Genomic DNA, 15397 nt, shown 5'->3' with positions numbered 1-15397 from the left:
TTTTTTGCAACAACGTGTGTTTGGTGGATATTCCTATGAGATACTGACACGGCTGTAGGAGTTAGGAATAGATATAAATAGGTTCCTCCCTGCTACGTTGTGGCGGATACTAAAAATGACAAGAAATGCCAGAGTAACAGATTCCAAAGCAACTGTTTTCTTCGAACAATTCTTTAATAGCTGTACTGAAGTCATGGAGGTTTTACTTGTGAATTTTACAGTTCTTAACGGTGATTACAAAAGGGAGCACCTGCACCTCCAGTGACAGCAACATAAGGCAGAGACAGCTTTCCTTTACGTGCTTTTGGAATAGTTTGTATAGTTTGTACATCTACACATGCATATATATATGTGCATATGCAGCCATATGTTTTGAGTTGTTTCAGGATGCTGTTTGCTTCTCCTTCCATTCACAGAATCACCAAGGTTGGAAAAGACCTCCAAGATCATGTAGTCCAACCATCTACCTACCACCAATATTTCCCCATTAACCCACATCCCTTAGCACAATATCTGAATGTTTCTTTAACACCTCCAGGGATGATGACTCAACCACCTCTCTGGGCAGCCTGTTCCAGCACCTGGCCACGCTCTGGGAGTAGAAATTTTTCCTAATATCTCACCTGAATCTCCCTTGGCACAGCTTGAGGCCATTCCCTGTTGTCCTATTGTTGGTTACATGGGAGAAGAAGCCGACCTCCAGCTCACCACCACCTCCTTTCGGGTTGTCGTAGAAAGCGATGAGGTCTCCCCTGAACCTCCTCTTTTCCAGACTGAACAATCCCAGTTCCCTCAGCCCATAAGACTTGTGCTCCAGAGCCCTCAGAGCTTTGTTGCCCTTCTCTGAACACACTCCAGGGCCTCAATGTCTTTCTTGTAGTGAGGGGCCCAAAACTGAGCACAGCACTCGAGGTGCAGCCTCCCCAAAGCTGAGTACATGGGGATGATTGCCTCTCTGCTCCTGCTGGCAACACTACTTCTGATACAAGCCAGGATGCCATTGGCCTTCTCGGCCACCTGGGCACACTGCTGGCTCATGTTTAGCCAAGCTCCAACCAACACCCTCAGGTCTATTTCTTCCACACAGTCTTCCATTTTATTTGATGAATATGCTAATTTCAGTATTTACCACGGTGTAGGTCACGTATCTGATCTGTAGTTCACAGAGATCAGGTTGAGAACTGATGCATTTAAAAAAGAAAATCCATTGCATGGATGTGAACTTTTCAGTGTAATTCTGGTTTCATATGAACTCCATTAGTTAATTGGACCAATAGCTATATCTGATAATGGTCAGCAGTGGGCACCTAGGAAAAGAAACCATTGTAGCACTAGCTTACACTCTGTTTCTTGTAGATCTTTGACTTTGGGATTGTGTGAATGGCAGATTGATGTCATACATTGCGTTTAATTGCCCTCGTCCTCTGTTTGCCAAATTCTCTTCAATCTATTTACTTTTCAACCCCTACAACATCCCATAGGACTGAGATTCTCTAAGCAATTTTGTGTGAAGGCATTTTGGATTGTTTGTGTGTTTGTTTTTTTGCTTTTAATGACTTAAATTTTGCCCTATAACTTTGTGTGTCACTGGTCTTCTGGGCCATGAGAAGCAGCGAGTAGTCTGCTCTTCTTTACCACTTGTGGCAGATTTTTTCTGTTATGCATCCTCTTTTCTCAGCTAGTTAGTCTCACTCTGTTTCATCTCTTATCCTCAAGCTATGGCATGCTCCCTGTACAGCTGGATCTGGAGCTTCAAGTTCTGCAGTTAGATTTTCTTCAGTGGTACCAGAGAGAGGGAGAAAATGCTCACTGTTCTTAGCAAAAAATGAGTGAGTGATCTGTTAGTGTTGCTCATCAATAAATGTTTTTCCATATAGCCCAGCAGGAACAGTACAGTAGATGAAACCAGACAGGCCTGTATTGGTATTCTTCACTGTTATGAGGCCTTGCTGGAAGGATGTATCACTGTGCAGTTCTGTGGGGTGTTCTCATAAAACATTTGATGCTACAGCTGATTTGGTAATGTACAAGGACCTCATTTTTAGAGCTGTACAATTAATGTGCTTATCTTCATCTACCTAAGACGTTGTGCTGGTGTCCTTCAGGTGCTGTGACACAGCCGTGTACGTATTGACTTGGTGATTGAGCAGGCAGCTGCCTTCTGCCTTCCTTGCAGAGTACAGCCAAAGGACCAGCCTGGACCTATAATGCTCCTGCAGCACAACTGCAGTGTGAGGAAAATCAGTGAGGGAAAATGTACTGATGTAAGGTGAAGATAAGGCTGTGGCAGTTAATGCCTTTTTTGCCTCGGTCTGTATTAGTAATGTCAATTGTTCTCAGGGTACCCAGCCTCCAGAGTTGGAAGATGGTGATGGGGAGTGAGATGAAGCCCCTATAATCCAATGGGAAACTCTGAGCAACCTTCTACCTCTTTTAAATGTCTGTAAGTCTATGATGCCAGACTTGATTCACCCAAGGGCATTGAAGAAGCTGGAGGCAATGCTCACAAGCCACTTTTTAATAGCTTACTGGCAATCCTGGCTAAGGAGGTCCCGGTTGACAGAAAGTTAGCAAATGTGACTCCTATCTACTAGAAGAGTAGGAAGAAGGATCCAAGGAATTACAGGCCTGCCAGTCTGACCTCAGTACCAGGGAAGGTCATGGAGCAGATCATCTTGAATGCCATTGCATGGCCCTTAGAGACAATTAAGTGATCAGAAGCAGTGAGTATGGGTTCCTGAAGGGCAGGTCCTGCCTGACTAACCTGACTTCCTTCTATGACAAGATGACCCACTTAAAAGATGAGGGAAAGGCTGTGGATTGTTTACTTGAATTTTATTAAAGCAAATGAAGCAAATGTTTTGACAAAATGTTAGGCAGTGTTCTGGAGAAACTGGTAATTCTGGGCCTTCAACAGGTGTATGGTTTGCTGGGTAAAAAACTGGCTGGATTGCTGGGCTCAGAGAGTCACAGTGAATGGAGTTCAATACAGTTGGTGGTCAGTCACCAGTGGCATTCCCCAGGGCTCAAGTATTGAGGCCAGTTTTGTTTGATGTTTTTGTCTGAGACCTGGATGAGAGGATTGAGTGCATCCTCGCTGAGTTTGCAGATGACAGCAAGTTGGGTGTGAGTATTGATCTCCTTGGAAGTAGGAAGGATCTACAGAGGGATCTGGATAGCCTAGATCTATGGGCCCAGTCCACTCTCACGGCATTCAGCAAGGCTCAGTAATGTGGAGCAGTGTAGACTGGGGGAAGAGTGCCTTGACAGCTGCCTGACAAAAAAGGACCTGGGAGTACTTGTTGACAGCTGTCTGAACGCTGGCCAGCAGTGTGCCCAGGTGGCCAAGAAGGCCAATGACATCTGGGCTTGTATCAGAGCTAGTGCGGCCAGAGGGACGAGGGAAACAGTTGTCCTCTGGATGGCACTGGTGAGACCTCACCTTGAGTGCTTTGTTCAGTTCTGGGTCCCTCACTGCAAGAAGGACAATGAGTTGCTGGAATGCATTCAGAGAAGCTGGAGAAGGGACTAGAAAACAAGACCAATGTGGAACAGCTGAGGGAATTAGAGTACAGAGGAACTACTGAGGAAATTGGAGTTGAGAGTCTGGAGAAAAGGAGACTGAGGGAGACCTCTGCTATCTACAACTGCCTGAAAGGAGGCTGCACTGAGGTGGCGTTGATCTCTTTTCTCAGGTGACAGGTGATGGGACATGAAGAAACTGTCAATTTGCACCAGGACAGGTTTAGATGGAATATCAAGAAGAACTTCTTCATAGAAGGGGTGATTAGACATTGGCACCCAGCTGCCTGGGGAAGTAGTGGAGTCCCCATCTGTGGAGGTATTTAAGAGATGTGTGGATGTGGACATGGTTTAGTGGTAGGTCTTGGCAGGTTGGGTTGGTAGTTGGACTTTAATGATCCTGAAGTTTTTTCCAACCTCTGTGATTGCACCCAGGCCTTAGCAGAATGAAGGTTCAGCTGTGCCATCTTTCTGTTGCAGAGCTCTGGTACCTTCTGCAGCTGCATCCCTTCCTCGTCCCTCCAGCTGCACCAAATAAGTGTTTGCAAAGAATGAGACTTCTGTACAGGTCTATTGAAAAACAGAACAAAACCCTCACCACCAAGCTGGAGTCGCTCTTTTAAAACATCAGCTGCAGATTTTGTGATGGATTGTTGTGTCTTAAGAGCACCTGTGCTGTAGGGGGGTGAATCTGCTATGGCAGATCTCAATTCTAGTTTTGTTCATTCAATTTTACAGCTGTGTTTTAAGGTGCTTTTGCCTCAATTGGCCATTGGATGACAAACTCAACCGTATGTGATCAGACAGGGGAGACCTCATTGCGCTCTACAACTTCCTGAGGGGAGGTTGTGATGAGGAGGGCTTTGGCCTCCTCTCCCAGGCAACAAACAGGACCCGAGGAAATGGCCACAAGTTGTACCAGAGGAGATTTAGATTAGACATAAGGAAAAACTTTTTCTCTCAGAGAGTGGTCAGGCACTGGAATAGCATGCCCAGGGAGGTGGTAGAGTTGCCATCCCTGGCAGTGTTCAAGAGGTGTCTGGATGAGGAGCTACGAGATATGGTTTAGTAGCTTGTGGTAGCAATGGTAATGGGAGGATGGTTGGACTAGATGATCTTATAGGTCCTTTCCAACCTTTGAGATTCTCTGGTTTGACCCAAGTCCTTACTGCTTTCTCCAGCAAGTTGTGGTGCTGTAGAAACCTTGGGCAGTTGCATTCATCCCTTTCATGGCAGCGTCAGCCCCAGTGAGCCCCTGTTGGTCACATTAACTTTTTCAGGATGTCATTGTCCACCTGAGCTGGGTGATTTATAGAAGCCTAGAATGCTATTTATGTTTTTGTAAATCTGCTTAAAACTGGCTAAAACATCTTAGGTCTTTTTATGTCTTACAGATTGTAGCATCTAACATTAAATTAGCTGTCTGGGCACTACAAGTAATCTGAGTTTAGCAGTTATTAAGTCAAGTTTTGTAGCCTTTAAAACATTCTCAAAACCAAAACAATGCGTTCACTCCTTTTAGTAAATTTTTGCTTATGTTTTCATGTTTTGACACGGAGAACTAATAACTGCATGGGAATGTCGTAGCAGTAACTAATAGAAAATATAGTAGGATGTCAGTATTCAGCTAAAGATTTGGCCTGCTCTAAATATTTTGAGTTCTGGCTGTGGTAGCACGTTCCCTTTAGTTGTTTGTATCCAGCAGTCCCCTTGCTGCTGGTTTTTTTTTAACTAGGAAAACTTAATCGTCCAGATTGTTTGTTTTAAACTTGTTAATGAAAACCATTTCTTGTCAGATGAGGAAAGAAATGGACAAATTAATGTTTCCTAATAGGAAAATATTTGTGTTCTTGCTTTCTCTTTCTCTCACTCTTTGACTGGAATACAGAGACACAAGTCGATGTTTTTCTGCCTCTTTGCAAACCATTAGGTTTTGCTAGTGGTGCAAACGTTGCAGCAAAGCAGTTAGCTTTTTTTTAAAGCATTATAGCAAGAAATGAATGAGTCAAAACAGATTAAATATTGAATGCAGGTTACTGTTGTCAGTGCTTTTATCACTTGAGATTTAGAGGGAAAATAAAGAGCAGTAAAGCCTACTTTAATTTTTTATTCGCAAGTATGAAAAAAAGTGTGATTATTTAAAGTATCTTGCAGAATTTGGGAACTATTGACTGTGTCGTTAGTAGAGAAAAATGTTTACTTTTAATCCCAAACAGTACATATATTTCTATACTCTTCCCTCTTTGATAATGTCATAGAATCACAGAATATCCTGAGTTGGAAGGGACCCATAATGAAGACTGAGTCCAACTCCTGGCTCCACGTGGCACCACTCAAAATTCAGTCCCTATGTCTGAGAGCAATGTCAGATGCTCCCTGAACTGCGGCACTCGGGGCCGTGCCCACAGCCCTGTGCATCCCGTTCCATGCCCACCGCCCTGTGGTGCAGCCCCTTTCCCTCACCCCCAGCTGCCCCTCCCCTGACAGCTCCATGCCGTTCCCTCGGGCCCTGTCGCTGTCACACAGAGCTCAGCGCTGTCTCTTCACTCTCTGTGAGGAACTGCAGCTTCCGTGAGGCCTCCCTGGTTAGGAACCTAGGCAGTACCTAGTTTACTACCTGTGTTTCCTACCTGTGTTCCTGTGTCCTTACTGTCCCCCTTTGTGGAGGCTCCCACCTGCTGTGAGGCAGCTCTGCACTGCAGTGCTGAGGCATCAGGGACTTCAGCTGAACATGAGCCTGTTGTAAGGGTAGGGACTGGAAAGACTGCACAACACCAGGAGCTGAGGTAACATGAATCATAGCAGTGCTTAAAATAGAAAGCCACAAGAAATACTCCTAGTTTCTTCTGCTTGGTGGTGGTGGTGAGGCACACTATCTCAGCGTGACTGCGGACCCTCTGCAGATGCCTCAGTGCCTGCCTGGCTCCAGGTGTCAGTCCCAGGTGCGGGGGCTGCTCCGTCAGAGGTAGCAGCACACCCACAGTGGTCTTCTCCAAAGCTGCTGCTGTCCTTGACAGTGCCTTTGTTGAGTGAGTTCATGTGGGTTTGTGATATTTTTGGTCTGTTTTATTTAGTCTTTTCTCTTGCCCCTTGGCAGTTTGATGCCTTAGCACTGATGTCAAGTGCCAGTTATCTTGAGGAGCTCTGTAAAGCAGATAACGAACCTCGTCAGCAGCTGCACCTCTGCTGCAGGACCCTCTTTGATGTGAATGTGTTCGTAGCACTGGGCCGGCTGCTTCTCTGCAAAACCCACTGCTGTGGTTCCGTGCACATGTGCAGCTGGGATCTGTGTTTGGACTCACCCCCCGCTGCCTGCTGTCCTTTGGGAATCAATTAATGCAGCCCTGGGCTACTTCCCTCCCCCACCCTCTCCTTTGCACACATCTCCTGCCCTGGGTGTGCTGGAGCTGCTGCTTGGCCGCTGGATGTGAGTGAGGAGCAGGCCTGGTAGGCTCCTCTGCTCTCCTCTCTCTGCAGCCAGTGGGGCTGTGCCCTCATTTTTCAGCCTTGAACACAGCTGAGAGCAGCTCTGCAGGGGAGGGTAAGGATCCCGCCTGGGGCCCTGAGCAGCCACGTGCATGTTTGTGTATTGGCTTAATTTACATCCATCCAATGGTATTCTCTGAAATTGATTCTGTTCAGATTCATGTTGACTTCAGGTTTGGTGCTAAAGGTGTAAGTATTTAGTGGGCAGGAATACATCAGTACCTGCCTGGCCCGCACGGCTGGGTTGTGCTCAGGCAAAGCATGCAGCTTTCCTTAAAGAGATAAACATAATGGGGATGTCGGTGAAGCTGCCTGATGGAAGCACGTCCCCCTGCCTTCACATGCAGCAGCGAAGAGCTGTGTGTTGGTTTTCCAGGTAGGGGAGGCAGTTGTGCCTGTTTGTGCCTGTGCCTGTGTCCCTGGCTTCACCCACACAACCTGTTGTAAGCACCTCCTCCTGTAACCACCAAGCAAAATGTTGGGCAGTAAGTGCTTCACGTTAATGTGAAGTAGCAGCAGGAAGAGTTTCGGTGTGTGGTAGGCTCACTACAGTCTTTAAAGACTAAATAAAAATTTCCTTTGAAGGTGAAGGGAGGATGGGCTGTATGCGGTCGCTCTGCTGTGGGGGTGAAGGGAGAATGGGCTGTATGCGGTCGCTCTGCTGTGGGGTTCGTGCATCTGGTAGGAACATATTAGTCATTTATTTAATTTTCAGGTTGGAGTGAAATAGAGAAACAACGTTACTTCTTTCCTGAGCTTTCTTTCCTATGAATTGTTTAACCTTTCAAACCTTCTCATTGCAGCAAATATTGCTAGCACAGGCTCCGGGTGGGTGTTTTTTCCCGTTTATATAGCCTCTTTGTGAGGCTGGATAGGATATTAAAAAATAATAATAAAAAACTCAAACACAAGTGATCCCTCTACCTCTGGTTATTTGAAAGGTTGTATTAACTCTGTTCATATTTTGTAATTTCCCTGCCAGTTGACTATGAAATTTGACCTATTTAAATGGTTTTACCGTAGTACATTTCCTGAAGACCTTTCAAGTTAATCTGCTTCCTAATCTAAATTTAACAGTTACATAAGCCACATCTTGGAGACTTGGAAATTTCTACCTACTGCCTCTGCCTTTTTTTCCTTTTTTCTTTTTCCCTTTTTCCTTTTTTCTTTTCTATGCAAGTACAGACTTTGTGTATGGGATTTGCATATAGCTTGTCATTTCATTTATATACATAGATGCTGTTTTTAATAAGACAGGGAAAGCAGGCTATTGTTTGTCCCACTTGAAAGTTAATCAATCTGTTTTTTTGCATTTGTGTTGCAGTTCCCTGAATTTTTTGCTTCCTCCTCCTTCTGTAAAGGTCTTCCCAGGTATTGAGTCTCTCGCATACATCTCTAACCATTCTCTTCAGCAAACTGAAGCCAGGAAGAAAGGACTGCTATCCCCCAGGGATTCTGTTTTGTTCAGAAATCCTAATTGGATTTAAGGGTTCATTTTGTGCACTTATCTCTGGTGTCTCTTGCATAATGTGCTGTGAGTTCAGTCTCAGGTACCTCATCCTTTCTGCTGCCTCTTTTACTGTGGCACGATAGAATCATAAGATCATAGAATCGTAGTATCACCAAAGTTGGAAAAAAAACTCCAAGGTCATCTGGTCCAACTGTCCACCTATCACCAGTAGGTGAATCCACTAAACCATGTCCCTCAGTACATCTAAACATTTCTTGAACACCTCCAGGGACGGTGATTCCACCAGCTCCCTGGGCATCCCATTCCAGCACCTGACCGCTCTCTCGGAGAAGAATTATTTTCTAACATCCAACCTGAATCTCCCCTGGTGCAACTTGAGGCCATTCCCTCTCATCCTATCAGTAGTTACATGGGAGAAGAGGCTGACCCGCACCTCACCGCAACCTCCCTTCAGGCAGTTGTAGAGAGATATAAGGCTTTTTCCTGGTTTTCCAGGCAAAGGGGGATGAGTTGGGTGCAACACAAGTCCCAGCTTCATCCAGGCAGTGTTTGGGAAACCAGCTGGTTGCTGGCAGTGTCACTTCACTGCCTGAGGCTGAGGAGAACGTGCTTCTGGGTTTTATATGTGGTTGAATGCCCAAAGGATGTAGTGCGTCCTGACCCTCCTTCTGCTACTGAGGCCAGGGAGGAGGATTTCTCTGGCTTTGTGGATTCCTTTTTTCTGGACTCGTGGTTCCTCCCCTTAGCACTTGGGTGAGATCAGGGACGTGCGCGCAGCCGGTGTGGAGCGTGGCTCGAGTCCAGAGACTGTTCTGGTATCTGGCATTAAAATCCATAGCAGAGGAATGTTCCACTGCAGTAGCTGCCTGGAGAGTCGAGTGCCTCTTTGCTTGCGACGTGGTGATTTCTTAATGTCGCTCCTTTATTTTATGTTTCGTTTAAAAGATCTCTGAAGGTGAGCGTCTTTCAAGTTTGTATTTGTTGTCATACGAGCGATCTGTCATCTGTTACTCCTTCTGTTGATGTAAAAAGAAAATCATCCCCAAAAATGTTACATTCCCATATTTCAGCATTTGTTTCTAAGCTGTTTCTTTCTGTGTTTGACCAGAAGGCTCGAGTACGTTTTGAGTCCACAGCCAAAGCATCCCTGCTTACCTTTCATGAGAGCGAGAATTATTACTTGGTAACTGGGAAATGAGATGTAAGGTCTGTTTGGTTTTTTGAAGCCACTTCTCTCCTTTGTTCTGTAGTGTGGAAGTTCTGGTCTGCGTGACACTCGGTGCTTTTCTTAGCCTCTGCATGGGAACTACTGGGAAGTTTGAAGTGTAAAAGTGAATTCTCGAATCCAGACCAAAAGTTCTACAGGCAAATTTGCAAAAAGCCTGAGTGAAGATAAAGGAATTGGAAAGAGGCTGTTTTTAGCTGCTCTCTGTGCGGCATTTCCATCATGTTCCTAATGACAGCTCATCTTTTCTCATCTCTTTTTCCTTTATAAGTAGCATCTACTTGAGGCAGTTTTCTGAATGTCTTTTTTGAACTGTTCTGTGGAAAAAATATTATCCATTATGAAAAAGAATAATTTTTCATTTTGTGTGTTAAGAAATAAATGAGTTCTGGTTTTGGGTTGCCGTGTCGTTCATTGTAACTGGTATTCTGAGCCTAGAAAAGGGCATTGATATTCTCATGAATTTATTTCTCACCTTCATATCTGATCTTTCCCTGGTGTCTCCCTTATTCTAGACCTTATCGCTGTAGTTTTTGAGGGTGAAATTAGTAAAGGGGCAAAATTGAACCACGTGTGAATCTCCACCCTCCCAGATGGGCTGGGGATGGATGGTGCCCATTCCTCCGAGCCATCTTTCAGCCTGGGCTCTCCCATTCCCCACAGAGGTGGCAGTAGCACAGCAATGCTGCTTCCCACGCCAGGTGTGCACCTATGGAGAGTGCATAGCATGCTGTTCACCCTAATGGCCTGTCTTCTGGGCACAGTGCTCTGTGATTTGTTGTAGCTCAGTGGGTTCTTATTCATGGTTGTTGCAGTTAATACTGCTGCAGAAATCAGGCTGCAATCCAGCATTATTACTGCGCGGGGCTCTTACCCTGGGTAACTGCTGCTGTCTGCTGTGATGGAGGTGTAAATCTCCCGCCTGAGCTGCTATAAATCCATGGCTGAAATGCAACTTCTGTAAATGTGGTGTTTTTCTCACTGTGGAGTGGTTAGCAGAGGTGTACGGAGGTGGTTTTTTTTTATGCTTGCTGTTTCTGTGCGCTGTCCCCATAGTAGCCATCTCCTCTCTGCCCTGCCCAGTGCCCGGGTATCCCTGCCGTGCTGTGCTCTGACCTTGCATTTAACCCTGCTAACCGAGCGCTGTGCTCCTCAGCTGCTGTCTTGAACGTGGAGCAAAGAGGTTTTATTGCTGCATGTTTATGTAGGCTATAAAAGACGAGAGTCGCCTGCCATAAGCTTTCAGCACCTTTTAACAGCTGCTCAAAAATTCATCCCAACATAAAAACGGAGCGAGCAGCGAGTGCTAAGGAATGGCAATGAGCAGCGCTGCTCTGCACACCTACATGTGGCGTCTCAGCATCTCCTAAGGCCCTGCAGCGTGCCTGAGGGTGCGGGCACAGGGCTGCACGGAGCTGCAGCCGCCAGCAAAGGAGGCACAGGGGCAGGCGGGGCCTGCTCCTTCCCAGCAGGGCCCTGTGCTCCGAGCTCGGGCTGCGGCACAGCCTAGCTCTGTGGGGGAGAAGCTCTCACCAATGGCAGCGCCATTTTAGCTGCTCTTGGTTGAGGCCCACACCTTTTTGAACTGCGGGAGCTGACAAGATGAGAGCAGTCATCTTCTCCTTCCCTCACTACCTAGTGCTTAGCTCCCTAAACATGTACAAAAAAGAGATCTTCTGGCCCGAGGCCTTTCTGCCTGGCAGACAGATTTTTCCCAGGAGATGTGTGGCTGCCGGGCTCTGCTCTTGGCTTCTGGTGAGGTGGCCCCCACACTGCTTGAGCCCTCAGCGAGGCTGATTATATGAAGTAAGTTATCTGGTGGGAGCTTATAGGTAAGCTATTAAGGGATACCTTGTCCTGTTAATCACTGTCCCCTTCAGGCTAAATACCCAACTCTGGCTTTCTGTGTATGCTGAGCTGAAAAATACACACCTCGCTTCCCTTTTCAGCTTCCAGTGGTGTGGGCAGTGTCTTTCTATGAAAGGTAGATAAAAGGAGAATTTGAAACTTTGATTACTGAATCTAAACGCACTGATCAAACTCACACTTAAGTATAGAGGCTGCTGAAAATTTCCACTAAATTAAGCAATTCAGCTGCAAACGGTTCACTTGCAATCCCTTCAAAGCCTTTGGATAGGCTTCTCTTATCCGGAAATCCTGTTTATCCCCTGGTCTTGGGATAATCTCAAGACCCATTGTACAGTAACTAATGTGGAGGGTTTATCAGATGGGCAATTTAGCTGTGCTTTTTCTCTCTTTTCTCTCCTTCCCTCCTTCTCTCTTTTTTTTCCCCTATTTTTTTCCCTATCCTTTTTCCTTAAAAGAAAAAAAAAAAGCAGCATGTGATTTTGTTTTATTTAAGAAATGGAGCTGTTGAGCTTCAGGTGCTGTCAGGCTGGCAGCTCTGGTACCACAGGTATTTCAGATCATCTACTCAGAATTCTGTCCTGAAGTCTGTAACTTGCTTATGCTTGTCTTGAGCTTTGAAAAAAAAACAACAAAGCACTTTCTGTTGTTGTTGATTCTTTTTTATCTAATGGTTTGCACGTTCAAGCCATTAAAAAGATAAGGATGATTTCCATTTACCATTATTCATGCAAACTGCTATTAGTCTGTGTTTAACAGATGTAATGTGGAGTGTTACTGGATGGCAGGACCAATGGGAATGTACACACAGTTGTGCTGGCACTTGTTTGGAATGCCTAGCTGGTCCCTACTGTGATCCTTCCTTTATTAAGTAATTATTCAGAATTTTCACCTTCTCCACTCTCCATACATGTTGTATGTCTAAAAAACAACTCCAAAAAGCCTGATATCCTCTGGTGTGGAGCCCTGTAAGAATTTCTCACTTACACCTTTGATGGCTTCACCCTAGGCTTTGATGGCTTCACCTTACGGGTGACCTAGGTTGTGACCAGAAAATTTCAGTGGCATCAGCCTCCATTTTCTGTAATTATTTTAAAAGTGCCTTTCATTTTATCTGGACCCCTTTGGGCTTGGTTTTTCTTCCCTTAAAGGTGAACTGTAATTGCTTATTCCGTGTAGAGATAACAGGTCTGGAGGGTGATCGTTGTCATACATGGTGCCCAAAGGTTCTCCTTCGGGGGAATTTTTCCTTTTCTGCTCTGGAATTGGCATGAGCTGGCAGGTACACAGTGTGTCATCTTCTGATGGTCACCACCAACTCTTTTTTTTTCCCCTTCTTCCTTAGGATGCGTCAGGATGAAACGCCACAGGCATCTGAGCACCAGTGACAGTTCAGACAATGAGAGTAAGTAGCATGTGCTAGTTTTAATTTGGTCTGTCACCTCCTTGTGGTTTCCTTCTGTGGTTTGAGGGCAAACTATTTTACCTCTTGTAATTAAAATACAGTTTCTACCTTGATTTCTTCTAATCTTCTGTGGTCTTTTATGTTCCGGATCCTGTTTTGGGAAGAAAAGGAGACTAAACTTGGGGTGGAGTTAAATCTACTTAGAAATTGAAGATAAATTTTTCTGAGTTGGGAAAAATAATTCTGTACTCCAAGAGAAACTTTTCTGTCCAGAGGAAGTTTTTGTATGGCTGGAGCTATCTGAAAGTCCTGCTGTATCATACGCTGAGCTTCAACCGTAAGACTGAGCTGTTAGAGCCTTTACATGTTGCAGTGTCTGGTTCTTCATCATTCCTCTGTGGCCTTGTGGCCTGATAGTCTGGTAGACAAGTCAATGAAATCTGTTAAAAATTCCATGGCAAATCTGGCTGAGGTTGCAGCTTCCTCTTGTACCTGCTAAGAAACTGTAAGGTGGAGTCTTGCTTGTTTCTTAAAAACCTGTACCCATCTAATAATGCTGAATTTAATAGCTGATTTGTTGATATGTTTATTACAGCTCAGCAACATATTGAACTAACATGTTGCTCTGAGATGTCTAGACTTTGCACTATACTTTTCTGCCTTTCTCATCAGTATCCTTTAGTATCACTGCTTCTTTTCTCACTTTGCTTTTCTAGCACTTGCAAGCTCTGTCCTCAGTTTTGCTCTTCCTTCCACTTCTGATAGAAAGGCAATGAAGGACAGTGGTCTGCATGTTTGTTCTGTTTATTTACACTTGTACTGAGCAGAGCAGAATGTATCCATAAATTCAGCTGCGGTTTTACAAAGAACAACTGGAAAAGGAGGAGCTGTATTCAAGCCTACAGGCTGCAGATGAGCTTTTTGCCCATGTCTCATCAAGAACTAGATAAGTCAGGAGATTGGAATATCTTGTGTTGTACTCAGCAATTATGAATTGAAATTAGTTATAATGGTTCTTTCTTTGTTTTTTTGTTTTTTTTTTTAAACAGGTCCTTCCACTTCCTTTTCTTCTTGTGCTAAATACAGGAGCAAGTCAAAAACACCAGCAAATGAACAAAAGAAACCTGCTGAGGTAAGAACCAAGCCTAAAGACTGGCTACCAGTGTTTTTTGTCATGTCGTTTCCAAGTTTCTGTGCCTTGAAATAGTGAGCTTTGAACTGGTGCCAGCTCATTCTATTGTTACCTGTTGCCTCCATGACACTGTTTTTCCTCAGTGTGTGACTAACACAGGAGCTCTGGTGTCCAGTCATGACTTCTGGCATTGCGGACAGTGACATGTGGTTCTTTCTTCCCCTGAAATGTAGGCTCATGTTGATATTGAAAAGGCTGGTCTGGTCTTGTGACTTGAAAGCATACTACAGAAGGAAGCGGCTCGTGTATATGTGTTTATGAGAAGGATGCCTTCTTTCTGCTTTAGGATAGAACAGTGGGACACCCCAGCAGGCGACTTACATAGGAGCAGTGCTTAGTCTCCTGCCACTTTCTCACTCTTGACTTGTTCCCTCCAGTAAGAGTTTTATTTTGCCATCCCTGCCTATTACACCTATCACCACTCTCACTGGATCTGCATTTGCTAATTGAGTCCTTTTCCTTTCGTGTTTATGTACAATGCAGTGCTGAAATCCATCCTAGCAACCATTCCCATCTGTTGCCCTTCTTGGGGAGGATTTGTTGGCTGCCTTCTCCATATTTGATGCTTGCTTTCTTGAGGGCTGAAGTCAGATAACTGCAAATGGGAGAAATGTTTCTTGTAGTTAATTCCCTCCACTTGCTGTCACATTCCCTCCAAATGAGTCCTTCAGCATGCTAGTATGACTGTTGATGCCTGAGGTTACTGAGAAAAAGACTGACAAAACATACTTTTCTTCTGTAGAATGTAAAACTGAGAGTTGTGTCCCAGAAGTAATTCTTTGTACCATAACAGCAGCTTTTTAGCTGCTTAGAGACTACTGAGGGAGGCTGCGTAAACATAAAGCTTGCGTTCATATAGCAAAAGCTATTCAGCAAACATACTTCGTGCTTCCTTTTTGAATGTTGCCCAGTAGATTAATTCGGTTTGGTAAGAGTAAGGTAAGCACTCGAGAAGTGTCCTTTCTTTGGAAGCTGAATTTTCATCACAAGTTAATCGAAGAGGATGCAAAGATTCATTTTGTAAAAGGGAATCTTGTGTGAATGTTTCAAGAAGAGCAAAATTGGCCAGAGCTGGCTACACAGTGCTTGTTTGCAGCCACCAAGGTTAAGAAAAAGTCTGTTATGCTTTTTACCTTTAAGGTTAAGGTTGATGTTTGAGGATTATGGTTCTGTGAGAATGTCAATCTCAAAACAGCTTGTGGCTGCTGAGTTCTTGTAATCGTTGCTCAC

General features: G+C 44.8%; 1 protein-coding gene across 11 annotated transcripts in view; it reads left to right on the top strand.

Annotated features, from left to right (window-relative positions):
* The window catches only part of JADE3 (jade family PHD finger 3), a 62476-nt gene that overhangs the window by 17786 nt on the left and 29293 nt on the right, over positions 1 to 15397 (top strand). For 10 of the 11 annotated variants that reach the window (XM_015277754.4, XM_046906182.1, XM_046906184.1 and 7 more), the window contains 2 exons: positions 12916 to 12975; positions 14025 to 14107. In XM_015277754.4, the coding sequence (XP_015133240.1) occupies positions 12927 to 12975; positions 14025 to 14107 (132 nt within the window). In that variant the 5' untranslated portion in view covers positions 12916 to 12926. Of the gene's footprint in view, positions 1 to 9729; positions 12539 to 12915; positions 12976 to 14024; positions 14108 to 15397 lie in introns of all 11 variants that reach the window. The other variant, XM_046906183.1, reaches the window with a different exon arrangement.

The sequence above is a fragment of the Gallus gallus genome, chromosome 1 (genome assembly GCF_016699485.2).
Source record: "Gallus gallus isolate bGalGal1 chromosome 1, bGalGal1.mat.broiler.GRCg7b, whole genome shotgun sequence".
NCBI classification, from domain to species: domain Eukaryota; kingdom Metazoa; phylum Chordata; class Aves; order Galliformes; family Phasianidae; genus Gallus; species Gallus gallus.
This window is presented reverse-complemented; position numbering and strand designations above follow the sequence as displayed.